Raw genomic sequence first — 15,072 nt, 5'->3', positions numbered from 1 at the left:
GCGAAACAAATATTTCTAACAGGGATCTTACACTGTGTCTTTTTTATCCTTAATAAATCTCAGACAGTATATTGCTTAAATGGAATTATCTAGCTCAAGTTGCTATATAGCATTATTACATTAAAATATTATTATAAATAAATGTGCTCATTAGACAAATTCGTAATAAATAATTGGAATAAGGTCTTTGTTCGGTCTAAGTAGACCTTTCTAACGTAAACGTAATTACGAAACGGAATACTGAATCCGTAAAATTTTAGGCTAATTTGTGGTCTATGGGAGACAATTTCATCCAATAGTAATGCAATAGTATCTCCCTTAGACCATTATTTGCAAAGAACATTTACGGATTCAGTAATCCGTTTCCGATTTACGTTTACGTTAGACATGTCTAATACAACAGTGGCTTTAAATAATGTAAGGTGGTTCACACAATAGGATCTCTTACGTGGCTTGGACAGAGATTTTATGATCGGTTTAACGCCACGCCAACAAAATATGGGGCATAGGGCGAATTTCCAGCTTTGAACCCATGTACATCTCCGTGCATTACTTTATCACAGAGGGGCACCTTGGCAGAACCACTCACCTCCCGTAAGCCAGCTGGATAATGTCTTCGCATGAATAATTCAACGCCCCATGGAATGCTCGAACCCACATCGGTGAGAACTAGTTTTTCAAGTCAGCGACCTTAACCACTTCGTCACTGCGGCCCGGGATAGAAAAATTAACAGTAAAATAACACTCATTTCTAGTTTTGTTTTAATGTAATCAACGAACTGTAAGCTATAATATAGGAGAACATTTATAGGAAAATCGAGTCTGAAGGTAAAAATGATTAGGTAACAAGTCTTATTTAAACTGTCATTTTTTGTCACTATTTTTCACGATCTGCTATAATTACTTCGTTTTATTTCTTCTTTTTTCCATAAACACTTTTTAAGTATCTAGATTAAAGAAGTGAATGGCATCACAATAAATTTCGTATAAAAAGTTGTGTTTAAATTTGTTTTGTTAAAACCATTAAAGTCAAGTCTGGTTATAAAGCAAAAGAATAGTCCCTTTCTGATGGGTAAAGAAAATAATTAGATTACATTTCTCGATTTTAGAAATAATTGTTTCCATTTTTGTGAAAAACAGAAAGATCCAATTGTGACAAGACCAAAATATATTACTATATATAATGGATCTCATGCTTTCTGGGTAAAAATAATAACCATATTTAATACATACACATAAAAAGTATAATTGACCGGTCCATATTTTTTGCTATATTAATGGTACATATTTAATACATTTTAACTGGGCTTATAGGCCCATAAATAAAATCTAAAACTGTACAAATTAAAAATAAAACACTGATTGAATGGCTTGCCGGTCAATTATAGTCAACACTTTTTCCCTCTGTCCTTCATACCTCAGATAACACTTTTGTGTATACAAAAATTAATGAAATAACAACGCTATATCGTCTCTCTAGAATACGGCGCCATAACGATTTCTAGCCGTTTAAAAATCTTAATGTTTTCTTCCTCACATTATTGCAATATATACTTTCTGCTGTTATCAAGATCTATGCAAACCCGTGTTTCTACTCGTTGTCATATTCTAAATGCGTCCATTGTATAATTCTTAAAATATTATTAAATAAATCATTGTTTTATGCATGTCAAAATAAGTTTAAAAACATCCAAAAATATATTGGTCCTAGTTCCATGATCAAATTCCTTGCGTTGTCTCATATAGTCTCAAACACAAATTACAAGTTGATGTAAAACGTACACTTTTTATTTGCCACAGGAAAACAATTTAACACTTTAAGATCCATTAATGTCTCATTGTTTCCGCAGAATGATCGAACATTCGCATGTATCCACACTGAAAGCAGTTCCAGGGGAACAGGGCATAGTTTTCCACTGACCATGTTCGAATACCTCATAACTAGTCTCGCTCGAAGTGGACGATCGGAGTTGGCATGCTACAATTGATACGATTGAATAATACATGATAGCGATGACAAATCTGTACAAACACTCGCTCTTAATAATCTGCACCGTACACTTATTATCTTTGTACAAATTATAATCCTGGCAAAATGATATCGACCGAGAACTACAAATATAGATTTAATAAAACATTAGATTACGAAACAGACAAAATTCTATAGCTTTGTTCAGTGTAAAAAGTATGCTGTTTGTCAAATTAAGACACAGATGAGAAAGCAGCAAAATGCAGACAAATCCAAAGTATTCTTACTCTTAATACACGAAATTTCCGGCAGCCATATTCCATCATTGCCACATCTTGACGTCACAGTGACGTTACTTCCTGTGGAAGGTGAAAACCCATCCTTACAACCCAACAATGCCTTGTCTCCCATTGATGCTATATTCCCTTTAACGAACCGTTCTGATTTCTGCTGCAGTGGTTCACATTCTACATGCAAATAAATCATGTAACAAAATAGAAATCGAAATGATGCCATATTCCCTTTAACGAACCGTTCTGATTTCTGCTGAAGTGGTTCACATTCTACATGCATATAAATCATGTAACAAAATAGAAATCGAAATGATTCTCACATGCTGATTACAAATGGCGTGGGAAAATTCACCAGCCACACATTAAAATTAAAAAAAAAAAAAAATGAATTACGACGTTTAGACAAAAAGCCCTTTTTAATGCGATTTGGGGTTACCGCTTATTGATATATTTATTTTTGCAATAAATGGAAAGGAATACATGTACTGCATTACCATGAAAAAAGATGAAAAAGAAAACCAGGTTTGCAGGATATTAATCTGTATCCTTAATTATCATAAAAATGCAAACTGTAACCATGCAGAGTCTTTATATACCTCCTACCCGCTGTATGTTGTTTTGTTAAAAATAATACGAGTCAAAATAAAGTTTTAACCGTAAAAAGGACCCATTTTGTCGGTATAATACATAAAAATCTTTTCCATTTATTTTGCGTAATGGACAAGAAAAAGTGTCATGGGTTGTTCCCGACTGATTGAGTGCAATTCGGAGATATTATTCGGGACTTTAAAGGGTTCCGCATAACTGTTGTTATTTACTTGCAATTGAGGAGAAGTTTAATTTCCCGTGAACTTGCTTTTTCTTGGAATTTCAGTTTTTTCTAGCGATTGTTTTGTCTCCAGGAATACATGCGCGCATGTTTTACATTGTATGTGATTGTAATTGTTTTGTCTCCAGGAATATATGCGTGCAAGTTTTATTGTATTTGATTGCAATTGTTTTGTCTCCAGGAATACATGCGTGCATGTTTTATATTGTATTTGATTGCAATTGTTTTGTCTCCAGGAATACATGCGTGCATGTTTTATATGGTATTTGACTGCAATTGTTTTGTCTCCAGGAAAACATGCGTGGCGATTGTTTTGTCTCCAGGAATATATGCGTGCATGTTTTATATTGTATTTGATTGCAATTGTTTGGTCTCCAGGAATACATGCGTGCATGTTTTATATTATATTTGATTGCAATTGTTTGGTCTCCAGGAATACATGCGTGCAAGTTTTATATGGTATTTGATTGCAATTGTTTGGTCTCCAGGAATACATGCGTGCAAGTTTTATATGGTATTTGATTGCAATTGTTTTGTCTCATCAAAAACATGCGTGCATGTTTGATATTGTATTCGATTGCATTGTTTTGTCTCAGAATACATGCGTGCATGTTTGATATCGTATTCGATTGCAATTGTTTTGTCTCCAGGAATACATGCGTGCATGTTTTATATTGTATTGATTGCAATTGTTTTGTCTCAAGGAATACATGCGTGCATGTTTTATATGGTATTGATTGCAATTGTTTTGGGCTCCAGGAATTCATTCGTGCATGTTTTATATGGGATTCGATTGCAATGTTTTGTCTCAGGAATACATGCGTGCATGTTTTATATGGTATTCGATTGCAATAGTTTTGGTCTCAGGATTCATCGTGCATGTTTTATATGGTATTTCGATTGCAATCGTTTTGGTCTCCAGGAATTCATGCGTGCATGTTTTATATGTATTCGATTGCAATTTTTGGTCTCAGGAATCATGCGTGCTGTTTTATACTGTATTGATTGCAATTGTTTTGTCTCAAGGATTACATGCGTGCATGTTTTATATTTTATTGGATTGCAATTGTTTCGTCTCCAGGAATTCAAGCGTGCATGTTTTATATGGTATTTGATTGCAATTGTTTTGTCTCAAGGAATACATTCGTGCATGGTTTATATTGTATTTGATTGCAATTGTTTCGTCTCCAGGAATTCAAGCGTGCATGTTTTATATGGTATTTGATTGCAATTGTTTTGTCTCAAGGAATACATTCGTGCATGTTTTATATGGTATTTGATTGCAATTGTTTGTTCCAGGAATAAATGCGTGCATGTTTTATATTGTATTTGATTGCAATTATTTGTCTCAAGGAATACATGCGTGAAAGTTTTATATGGTATTTGATTGCAATTGTTTTGTCTCCAGGAATAAATGCGTGCATGTTTTATATGGTATTTGATTGCAATTATTCTGTCTCAAGGAATACATGCGAGTATATTTTATATTGTATTTGATTGCAATTGTTTTGTCTCATGGAATACATGCGTGCATGTTTTATATTGTATTTGATTGCAATTGTTTTGTCTCAATCAATACATGCGTGCATGTTTTATATGGTATTTGATTGCAATTGTTTTGTCTCCAGGAATACATGCGTGCATGTTTTATATTGTATTTGATTGCAATTTTTTGTCTCCAGGAATACATGCGTGCATGTTTTATATGGTATTTGATTGCAATTGTTTTGTCTCAAGGAATACATGCGTGTATCTTTTATACTGGTATTTGATTGCAATTGTTTTGTCTCATGGAATACATGCGTGCATGTTTTATATTGTATTTGATTGCAATTGTTTTGCCTCAAGGAATACATGCGTGCATGTTTTATATGATATTTGATTGCAATTGTTTTGTCTCCAGGAATACATGCGTGCATGTTTCATATGGTATTTGATTGCAATTGTTTTGTCTCCAGGAATACATGCGTGCATGTTTTATATTGTATTTGATTGCAATTTTTTTGTCTCCAGGAATAAATGCATGCATGTTTTATATGGTATTTGATTGCAATTGTTTGGTCTCCAGGAATACATGCGTGCATGTTTTATATTATATTTGATTGCAAGTGTTTGGTCTCCAGGAATACATTCGTGCAAGTTTTATATGGTATTTGATTGCAATTGTTTTGTCTCCAGGAATACATGCGTGCATGTTTTATATTGTATTTGATTGCAATTGTTTGGTCTCCAGGAATATATGCGTGCATGTTTTATATTATATTTGATTGCAATTGTCTGGTCTCCAGGAATACATGCGTGCAAATTTTATATGGTATTTGATTGCAATTGTTTTGTCTCCAGGAATGCATGCGTGCATGTTTGATATTGTATTTGATTGCATTTGTTTTGTCTCAATCAATACATGCGTGCATGTTTGATATTGTATTCGATTGCAATTGCCTTGTCTCCAGGAATACATGCGTGCATGTTTTATATTGTATTTGACTGCAATTGTTTTTTCTCAAGGAATACACGCGTGCATGTTTTATATTGTTTTTGATTGCAATTATTTTGTCTCCAGGAATACATTCGTGCATGTTTTATATGGTATTTGATTGCAATTGTTTTGTCTCAAGGAATACATGCGTGCATGTTTTATATGGTATTCGATTGCAATTGTTTGGTCTCCAGGAATTCATGCGTGCATGTTTTATATGGTATTCGATTGCAATTGTTTGGTCTCAAGGAATTCATGCGTGCATGTTTTATATGGTATTCGATTGCAATAGTTTTGTCTCAAGGAATACATGCGTGCATGTTTTATATTGTATTCGATTGCAATTGTTTTGTCTCAAGGAATACATGCGTGCATGTTTTATATTTTATTCGATTGCAATTGTTTTGTCTCCAGGAATTCATGAGTGCATGTTTTATATTGTATTTGATTGCAACTGTTTTGTCTCAAGGAATACATTCGTGCATGTTTTAAATTGTATTTGATTGCAATTGTTTTGTCTCCAGGAATACATGCGTGCATGTTTGATATTGTATTCGATTGCAATTGTTTTGTCTCCAGGAATACATGCGTGCATGTTTTATATTGTATTTGATTGCAATTGTTTTGTCTCCAGGAATGCATTTGTGTTTGTTTTATATTGTATTTGATTGCAATTGTTTTGTCTCCAGGAATACATGCGTGGATGTTTTATATTGTAATCGATTGCAATTGTTTTGTCTCCAGGAATTCATGCGTGTATGTTTTATATTGTATTCGATTGCAATTGTTTGGTCTCAAGGAATACATGCGTGCATGTTTTATATTGTATTCGACTGCAATTGTTTTGTCTCAAGGAATACATGCGTGCATGTTTTATATTGTATTCGATTGCAATTGTTTGGTCTCAAGGAATTCATGCGTGCATGTTTTATTGTATTTCGATTGCAATTGTTGGTCTCAAGGAATACATGCGTGCAATTTTTATATGGTATTTGATTGCAATTGTTTGTCTCCAGGAATTCATGCTGCATGTTTATATTGTATTTGATTGCATATTTTTGTCTCCATAAACATGCGTGCATGTTTATATTGTATTGATTGCAATTGCTTTGTTCTCCAGGAATTCATGCGTGTATGTTTTATATGGTATTTGACTGCAATTGTTTGTCTCCAGGAATACAGCGTGCATGTTTTATATTGTTTTTGATTGCAATTTTTGTCTCCAGGAATCATCGTGCATGTTTTATATGGTATTGATTGCAATTGTTTTGTCTCCAGGAATACATGCGTGCATGTTTTATATGGTATTCTGATTGCAATTGTTTGGTCTCAAGGAATCATGCGTGCATGTTTTATATTATATTTCGATTGCAATTGTTTGGTCTCAAGGAATTACATGCGTGCAAGTTTTATATGGTATTCGATTGCAATAGTTTTGTCTCCAAGGAATACATGCGTGCATGTTTGATATTTATTGATTGCAATTGTTTTGTCTCAACAATACATGCGTGCATGTTTTATATTTATTCGATTGCAATTGTTTTGTCTCCAGGAATCATGCGTGCATGTTTTATATTGATATTTGATTGCAATTGTTTTGTTCTCCAGGAATACATTCGTGCATGTTTTAAATTGATATTTGATTGCAATTGTTTTGTCTCCAGGAATACATGCGTGCATGTTTATATGGTATTCGATTGCAATTGTTTTGTATCCAGGAATACATGCGTGCATGTTTTATATTGTATTTCGATTGCAATGTTTTGTCTCCAGGAATACATTCGTGCATGTTTTATATTGTATTTGATTGCAATTGTTTTTGTCTCCAGGAATACATGCGTGCATGTTTTGATATTGTAATCGATTGCAATTGTTTTGTCTCCAGGAATTCATGCGTGTATGTTTTATATTGTATTCGATTGCAATTGTTTGTCTCACAAAGTTGAAATACGATTCGGCGTGTTGATTATACTTTATTTTCCGACGACCATGCAATTGTGGTTTTGCCCTAAACTAAATACATCGCGAATGTTTAAATTGGTATTACCATAGCAATTGTTTGGTCCTTGCAAAATTCACACGTGCGTTTTTTTAACAATTTATTCGATGCAATTGTTTGTAGGCGTGTCTCTATGGAATACTTCTTGCATAAAGTTTTTATGTTTACATTTAGCAATTGTTTTCTCCTGGAATTTACGTGCATGTTTTATATTGTATTATGCAATGATTTTTGTTCCAGGAAGACATGCGTGCATATTTTATATTGTATTTGGTTGCAATTGTTTGTTCTCCAGGAATTCATGTGTGTATGTTTTATATGGTATTTGATTGCAAATGTTTGGTCTCCAGGAATACATGCGTGCATGTTTTATATTGTATTTGATTGCAATTGTTTTGTCTCCAGGAATTCATGCGTGCATGTTTTATATTGTATTTGATTGCAATTGTTTTGTCTCCAGGAATACATGCGTGCATGTTTTATATTGTATTTGATTGCAATTGTTTGGTCTCAAGGAATACATGCGTGCATGTTTTATATTATATTTGATTGCAATTGTTTGGTCTCAAGGAATACATGCGTGCAAGTTTTATATGGTATTTGATTGCAATTGTTTTGTCTCCAGGAATACATGCGTGCATGTTTGATATTGTATTTGATTGCATTTGTTTTGTCTCAATCAATACATGCGTGCATGTTTGATATTGTATTCGATTGCAATTGTTTTGTCTCCAGGAATACATGCGTGCATGTTTTATATTGTATTTGATTGCAATTGTTTTGTCTCCAGGAATACATTCGTGCATGTTTTATATGGTATTTGATTGCAATTGTTTTGTCTCAAGGAATACATGCGTGCATGTTTTATATGGTATTCGATTGCAATTGTTTGGTCTCCAGGAATTCATGCGTGCATGTTTTATATGGTATTCGATTGCAATTGTTTGGTATCCAGGAATTCATGCGTGCATGTTTTATATGGTATTCGATTGCAATAGTTTTGTCTCCAGGAATACATGCGTGCATGTTTTATATTGTATTTGATTGCAATTGTTTTTTCTCCAGGAATACATGCGTGCATGTTTTATATTGTATTCGCTTGTAATTGTTTGGTCTCCAGGAATTCATGCGTGCATGTTTTATATTGTATTTGATTGCAATTGTTTTGTCTCCAGGAATACATGCGTGCATGTTTTATATTTTATTCGATTGCAATTGTTTTGTCTCCAGGAAAGTAGTATTAGAAATACCGATTTTGGCGTTTCGACCCCACTTGATTTTTTAACCCTTGGTCCGGACTGACCAATGTCGGACAATTTAAAACCTGTGGGTTTTAAACCCAGCACTTAACCCAACCCTAAACTTATAATACTAACTCGCGAAGCTAAAACCTTCGGGGTCTTTGACCCAGTCAGACCTACAGTCTTCGGTTGCACTCGGTACACTTGCACCCTCAAAATCTAACGACACCGGTGTCGTTTTCTTTAACAAGTTTATCAATCAATATCGTTTGTAAAGCGACACCGGTGTCGTTCTATTGGTATTTACTTTCATTCATAAAACCGATATGTTTACATTTGTAGTACAATTCGTTTAAACTTCCTTGTGATCGATTTACATTTTACAGCTGATTTAATATAAGTGTCAAAGGTAAATCAAGTGCATTTTTAAAAAGGATAATGTGGGAAACCACAAATTCAACCAATCAAAAGCCTGCTATTTTTCTGCCAAGTGGCAGCAATGTGGCAGTGTCTGCCAACGTGGCAAACTTTTGGCAGAAATTTGGCAAAACTTTGGCAGATTATTTTTATTAATAAAATGTAATGTATTTGATCTTATTTTCAATTAGTAAGTATATTATTAGGGTACACATAGTAATTAAAACTTTAATTAAGCTTTTAATCCAAAAGTTTGTTTCCATCATAAGATACAGGTTCATCCGATATGTAGAATTTGATGTAACTATCCGCCAAAAGCGAAAATGTTACTTCTGTAGATTTTGAATCGTCATAAGGATGAATATCAAACAGTGTCCCTTGTTTAGATAAATTTTAATTTTTTTCTTATGCATAGATATTAACTGATCAGGGGTCAAAGTCCTCGGCTGTGATATTTACATTATCAGATATATTCAATAAAAGAAAATTGGAATAATACTCAACCACCTAAATATAAAAATGTGATATTGGGCTTTTTAATCGGTTTATCCGGTTCACCTATGGGCCTGGCCCCCGTTAATAAAATATTAATATCTATTATATAAATTCCAGTTTTTTCGACTATAAACACACCCTTCAAAAGCACATCTTGTGAAATTTAAATTTTAAATATTCTTGGTTTGTTTTTATAAAATCTTTATAATCTACAATAATTCCAGGTCTAAATTGAAATGTATTTAAATAGTTCAGACCGGTCATATTTTCATATGTTGAATATATCCAGGCACCACCACGGTTAAAATACTTTTTCATTTTTACATAATCATAAAAACTTTTATTATAGTATTCAAAGAGAAACACTTCATGTCTCACTTTTTCTATTTCTTTTTCCAATTCTTTTTCCAATTCTTCTTTTATTTTTTGTCTTTCTTTTTAAGTTTAAGAATTATTTCAGCTAAATCATCAAGTCGTTTTGTTGTAGCAACTTCAGAAGCTGATATTTCAACTACAGAGTCCAAATCATTTATTATTTTTTTAATTTTATCATTAAATTTATCATTAAATTTATCATTAAATTCATTAATATCTTTTTGTAATAAACCTTTAAGTTTACTTAACTCTTCGTACTTTATATTGTGACTTGCATCAACATTATTAATCATGTTTACAAGTTGTTTTCTCAAATTTTCTAGCTGATTATTAATTATGTTAATTGCTTCAGTATTAGCAGTAATTAACTCTCCTTGTTTAACTGTTTAAATTCATTAATATCTTCTTGTAATTTTTTTTGTAATATTACTTAAGTCTGCATACTTTAAATTATGACGGTTGTCAACAATACTAATCCAATTTCGAATTTGTTTTTTAAAGTCATCTATTTTAGAATTGAGCTCTTTTTTAAAGTCCTCTAATGCTGTATCATGATCATCACCTCTTTGTGAAGCTGCCTTTTCCAATTCAGATTTATATTCTGCAAGTTTATTTGAAATTGATTCTAATAAATCTTTATGCTTATTTTCAGTTTCAGTATTTAGTTTATTCATTTCTGTTCTGATTTCTAACTGATACATATTTTGTAACTTTTTCTCAGCTTCAATAATCTTGTTTTTTGTTCTTCATGTTTAACCCATACTATCTTTTAATTCTTGAATTTGAGTGAATAAAATGTTTAAATTAACTCGAAATACTTCTTTTATGTTATCATCTGTTAAATCAGATTTCTCTTCAAGTTCTTTAATAGAATCAACCATAGCTTCCATTTCTTCTTCAATCTTACCTTGTAATTGATTAATTAATAATGAATTCTTTTTAAAATTTTTTGTTAATTCTTCAATATTCTTTACTTCTTTTTCTAATGTCTGTTTTATAGATTTGATATCTTCAAGATTATAGTCATCTATTACACTTTGAACTTTTTTAAACATAAATCGTCTTGAAACTACATCGGTGGATTTATCTGGATTTCCTAGGTTGATTATTTTATTACCTCCCATATCTAATGCTCTATTCATTGTGTTATCAAGTTCCTTATTTCTGTGAAGATATATTCCATGTCCTTTCTAAGCTTTTTGTATGTGTTTTTTAGTAGCATAATCACTTAAATCAATATCAAATTTAACTTTACTTATACTTTCAGGTTCACTTATTGTTCTATATTATTAAAAACTCCCATTATATATTACCAGTAAGTTTTTTCTTAAAAACTTCCTTGGTTTGTCAATATATAAGAAATCATATTTTTGATTTGTTGCATTAGCAAAAGAGTTAGGGTTAATATTTTGTTCATTACAAATCCTATCATTTTCCATTTTACCTGGACTTTCAAATAAAATATAATGTGAACAGTTAATTCGAATATCTTTTGGTGTTTTATAGTAAGACTGACTTAAATAAATAACACAACAGTTTTTGTGACGTCCTTGAATAAAGTATTTTGTTATTTCATTTTGAACTTTTTTATCTTCACATACAAAATCATCAAATATTACTACTTTTTGTTTTTCTGATTCAAGATTCTCACAAGGTTCAATTTGGTTGGGATCAGCTGAATATTCAAGTATTTCATTTGGATCTACTTTAATTTTTTTTGCAATTTGACTTAAGTTGTTAATTAAATCTTGATATTTAGATTGTTCTAGGTTTTTAGCATATAAGTATAATTTATCATAATATATAAGAGGTTTTCGAAGTATATGCATTAATGTATTTGTTTTTCCAGATCCAGAAGATCCACATATTAACATTCTAAAACATGAATCTGGCATAAAAGGATAAAATTGTTTAAAGTTATTGGATTTATCACTTTTTGTATCATAATTTGGAATTTCCATTTATATAATATTACATTATTTTACATTATTTTACAATATCTTACATTATTTTACATTATTTTACATTATCTTACATTATTATATAAATGCAATCAAAACTTAATGAAATAAGAATAAGAAAAAACTTAGTCGGGCAAAAGATGAGAGCTCTTAGAGAAGAAATAATGAGAGAAAAAATTAAGGAAGCTACAAATCGGGATATGTATACTGAAATTTATAAACCAATTACTGAAAAAATAGAAAGTCAAAAGAACAATTATCAAGTCAGTTAAAAGCATTACCTGGAATAAAACAACAATTAGCGTTACTTCCAAAAAGTATATCAGAAGATCTGACACAAGGTATTGCTGAATTAACTAAAGGAATGCAAGAAGAATCTAAAAAACAACAAGCTTTAAAACCGGCTCCTTATACATCAATAGATTGGGGAGATGAACCAGCTGGATGGGTTCCTCAAGATGAACTTAAAAGATTAGAAGATTACGGAAGAGAAAAGATGGGAATAACTGAAGAATCAGAAGAATTTCCTGAAATTGTTGGGACAAGACCGAAAGCAAAGGAAATACCTGCAGTAGATTTAGATGCTTTTATGGATAATAATGTTTAAAAAAAATATGATTATTCCAAACCGTCTGAAATATTTGACTTTTTAAATTTAGATGTATTTCATCCTAATAAAATAAATAAAGACGTACTTAAAGCTACAATAGATGATGTTACTGAAGATATTAAAAGATTAAATGGTTTAATAACTAGCAAATCAAGATCAAAAGATCCAAATAAGCAAAAAGAAGCAAAAGAATTAAAACATAATCAAGGTGAACTCATAAAGTACAAAGACCGGTTAAATAATATTCTTGGTATGGCTTCTACATATGGACAAGGAATAAAACATCATAATCCATATAAAGTTTCGCCAAATGGACAATATGGTAATTTAATTATTAACTTAAATAAACTTTATGGTCAAAACAAATTAATTGCTAAGGATAGAATAACTGGAAAAGAAGTCATTAACACTAAAGTAGATGATGATTTAATTGATTTGATTAATAAAAGATATAACAATAATAAAAAACATTCAATTCATTCAAGAAAAATATTCAAAGAATTAACAGAAAAGTCAGGATTACCTATCAATAAAAGATCTATGAAATTTAAAAAAGTAATTAGAGGTGAAGGTTATGACGTATGTCCATGTAATCCAAAAGAATTGGTTAATGACTTGGAGTTAATTTGCGGTTCAATTGATGCTGGAAATAATAATGAAGAACTGAAAAATGAAGGTATTAGAATAATTGATGAACTATTAAAAATGAATTCCCTTTTACCAAAACAACATGAAATGTTATATAAAAAATATTTTTCTTGAATTTAGATTTTAATTAAAGTTTTAAAACTTTAGTTTTTAATTATATAAATGGAACAAAAAATAGTATTAAGTTCTGAAACAGTTAAAGATAATAAAAATACTCCGAGTGATTTTACAATCAGATTTAGTCGTTCTTTAATTTTAGATAAAAATAAAACTTATGTTGTTGGTTTGGATAGTATTAACACTATGACCTACTCTTGGCATAATATTAGTGATGAATATGACAATAAAAGAATTCGTTATCATAATGGTAAGGATTGGAAAGATATTATATTTACAAATGGTTCTTACAGTTACACAGATATAAAATAATTATATTAGGGAAACTTTAATAATAATGGTGATTATGAATTTGATAAATCAAAATTGCTCCAATAAGTTTGGAATTTGATTTAAGTAGTTTTAAGATTTTGATTTCAATTACAGATAATTTTAAGTTGGATTTGGAAACATCAAATTTTCATACATTGCTTGGATTTGAGAAAAAAAAAGAAGACAATACTGAATGGGGAACTAAAACACCAAGTATAACTAACTCTGTGGATACAATTTACATTCATTGTGATCTTATTGATAATTCACTTGTTGATGGTAATTTCAGTGATATTATCTATGCTTTAAGTACTGCAGATTTAACAAGAGCTTATCCTTTTACAAAAGAACCACAAAGAGTTGGATATTCTGAAATTAATAAATATATTATAAATTCAATTAGAATATATATTACAGATGTATTTGGTAGAATAATTAATTTTAATGAGGTTGAAACAAGTTTTACACTAATTTTAAAAGAAATATGAAATTATAAATTTTAGTTTTATATAATGTACAAAAAAGTTTATGACAAAAATAAAGGAATATTTATTTATGTTGATGCTCACACGGGAAAAGAAATCATACATGGAATACCTGTGGTCTCCGGAGATTCCATCTCTGGTACAGGTATCTTTGACACTTTAACGAAATTGCTTTCAAGCGGAGTTGCATCTTCAATTAGCACAGCTGGAAAAAAAGCTTTGGAAACAGCAGGAAAAGCAGCACTTGAAAGTGGAACAAAAAAGGTTGGAACAGAAGTTGGAAATTTAGCTGCAGCTAAAATTGTTGAAAAACTTAAAAAGAAACCTGCTCCGGCAGTTGGTAATTTAATTGCTAAGGAATTACAAGAAAAGAATAATAGTAAAAATAATGATAATGAGGAGGATATTCATATGAGAATAAATAGAATATTGTCAGGATCTGGAGCTTTAGCTCCCTATGGGCATAATGCTCGTGCTGGAACTTCAGCTCAACAAAAACGTATTAACAGATTAATTTATAAAAAATAAAATAATATATAATATATACATGTTTAGAACAAAACAATATTGTGAAAGATATGAATTAACTCCTATTCAATTAGATACAGCTTTAATATCTGTCTTGGGAAAATTATGTTAAACAACAAAAAAACGGATATCACTTTACAATTAATGATAGAAGTTCATATTTTGATTGGTTAATGGTTTTTTTTGAAGTAGTTTTAAAGTAAATAAACTTGCTGATGGTGCTGAGTATGATGGAGCTCAAATTGCTCTAATTAATAATGCAGCTTCATTATTGATCAGTTAGTGGTTAAACAAAATGGAAAAATTGTTTATGA

At 31.0% G+C, this 15,072-nt stretch overlaps 1 protein-coding gene across 1 annotated transcript in view; it reads right to left on the bottom strand.

The window, feature by feature from the left end:
• Nucleotides 1-748: 748 nt before the first annotated feature.
• The window catches only part of LOC123540247 (uncharacterized), a 30,842-nt gene continuing 16,518 nt past the window's right edge, over nt 749-15,072 (bottom strand). The window contains exons 3-4 of the mRNA XM_045325102.2: nt 2,257-2,436; nt 749-1,978 (exon numbers count right to left, since the gene is read on the bottom strand). Coding sequence (XP_045181037.2) covers nt 1,836-1,978; nt 2,257-2,436 — 323 coding nt within the window. The 3' untranslated portion in view covers nt 749-1,835. The remainder of the gene's footprint in view (nt 1,979-2,256; nt 2,437-15,072) is intronic.

The sequence above is a fragment of the Mercenaria mercenaria genome, chromosome 16, assembly GCF_021730395.1.
Source record: "Mercenaria mercenaria strain notata chromosome 16, MADL_Memer_1, whole genome shotgun sequence".
NCBI lineage: Eukaryota > Metazoa > Mollusca > Bivalvia > Venerida > Veneridae > Mercenaria > Mercenaria mercenaria.
Note: the sequence above shows the minus strand (reverse complement) of the source record. Positions and strands in the feature narration are given on the sequence as shown.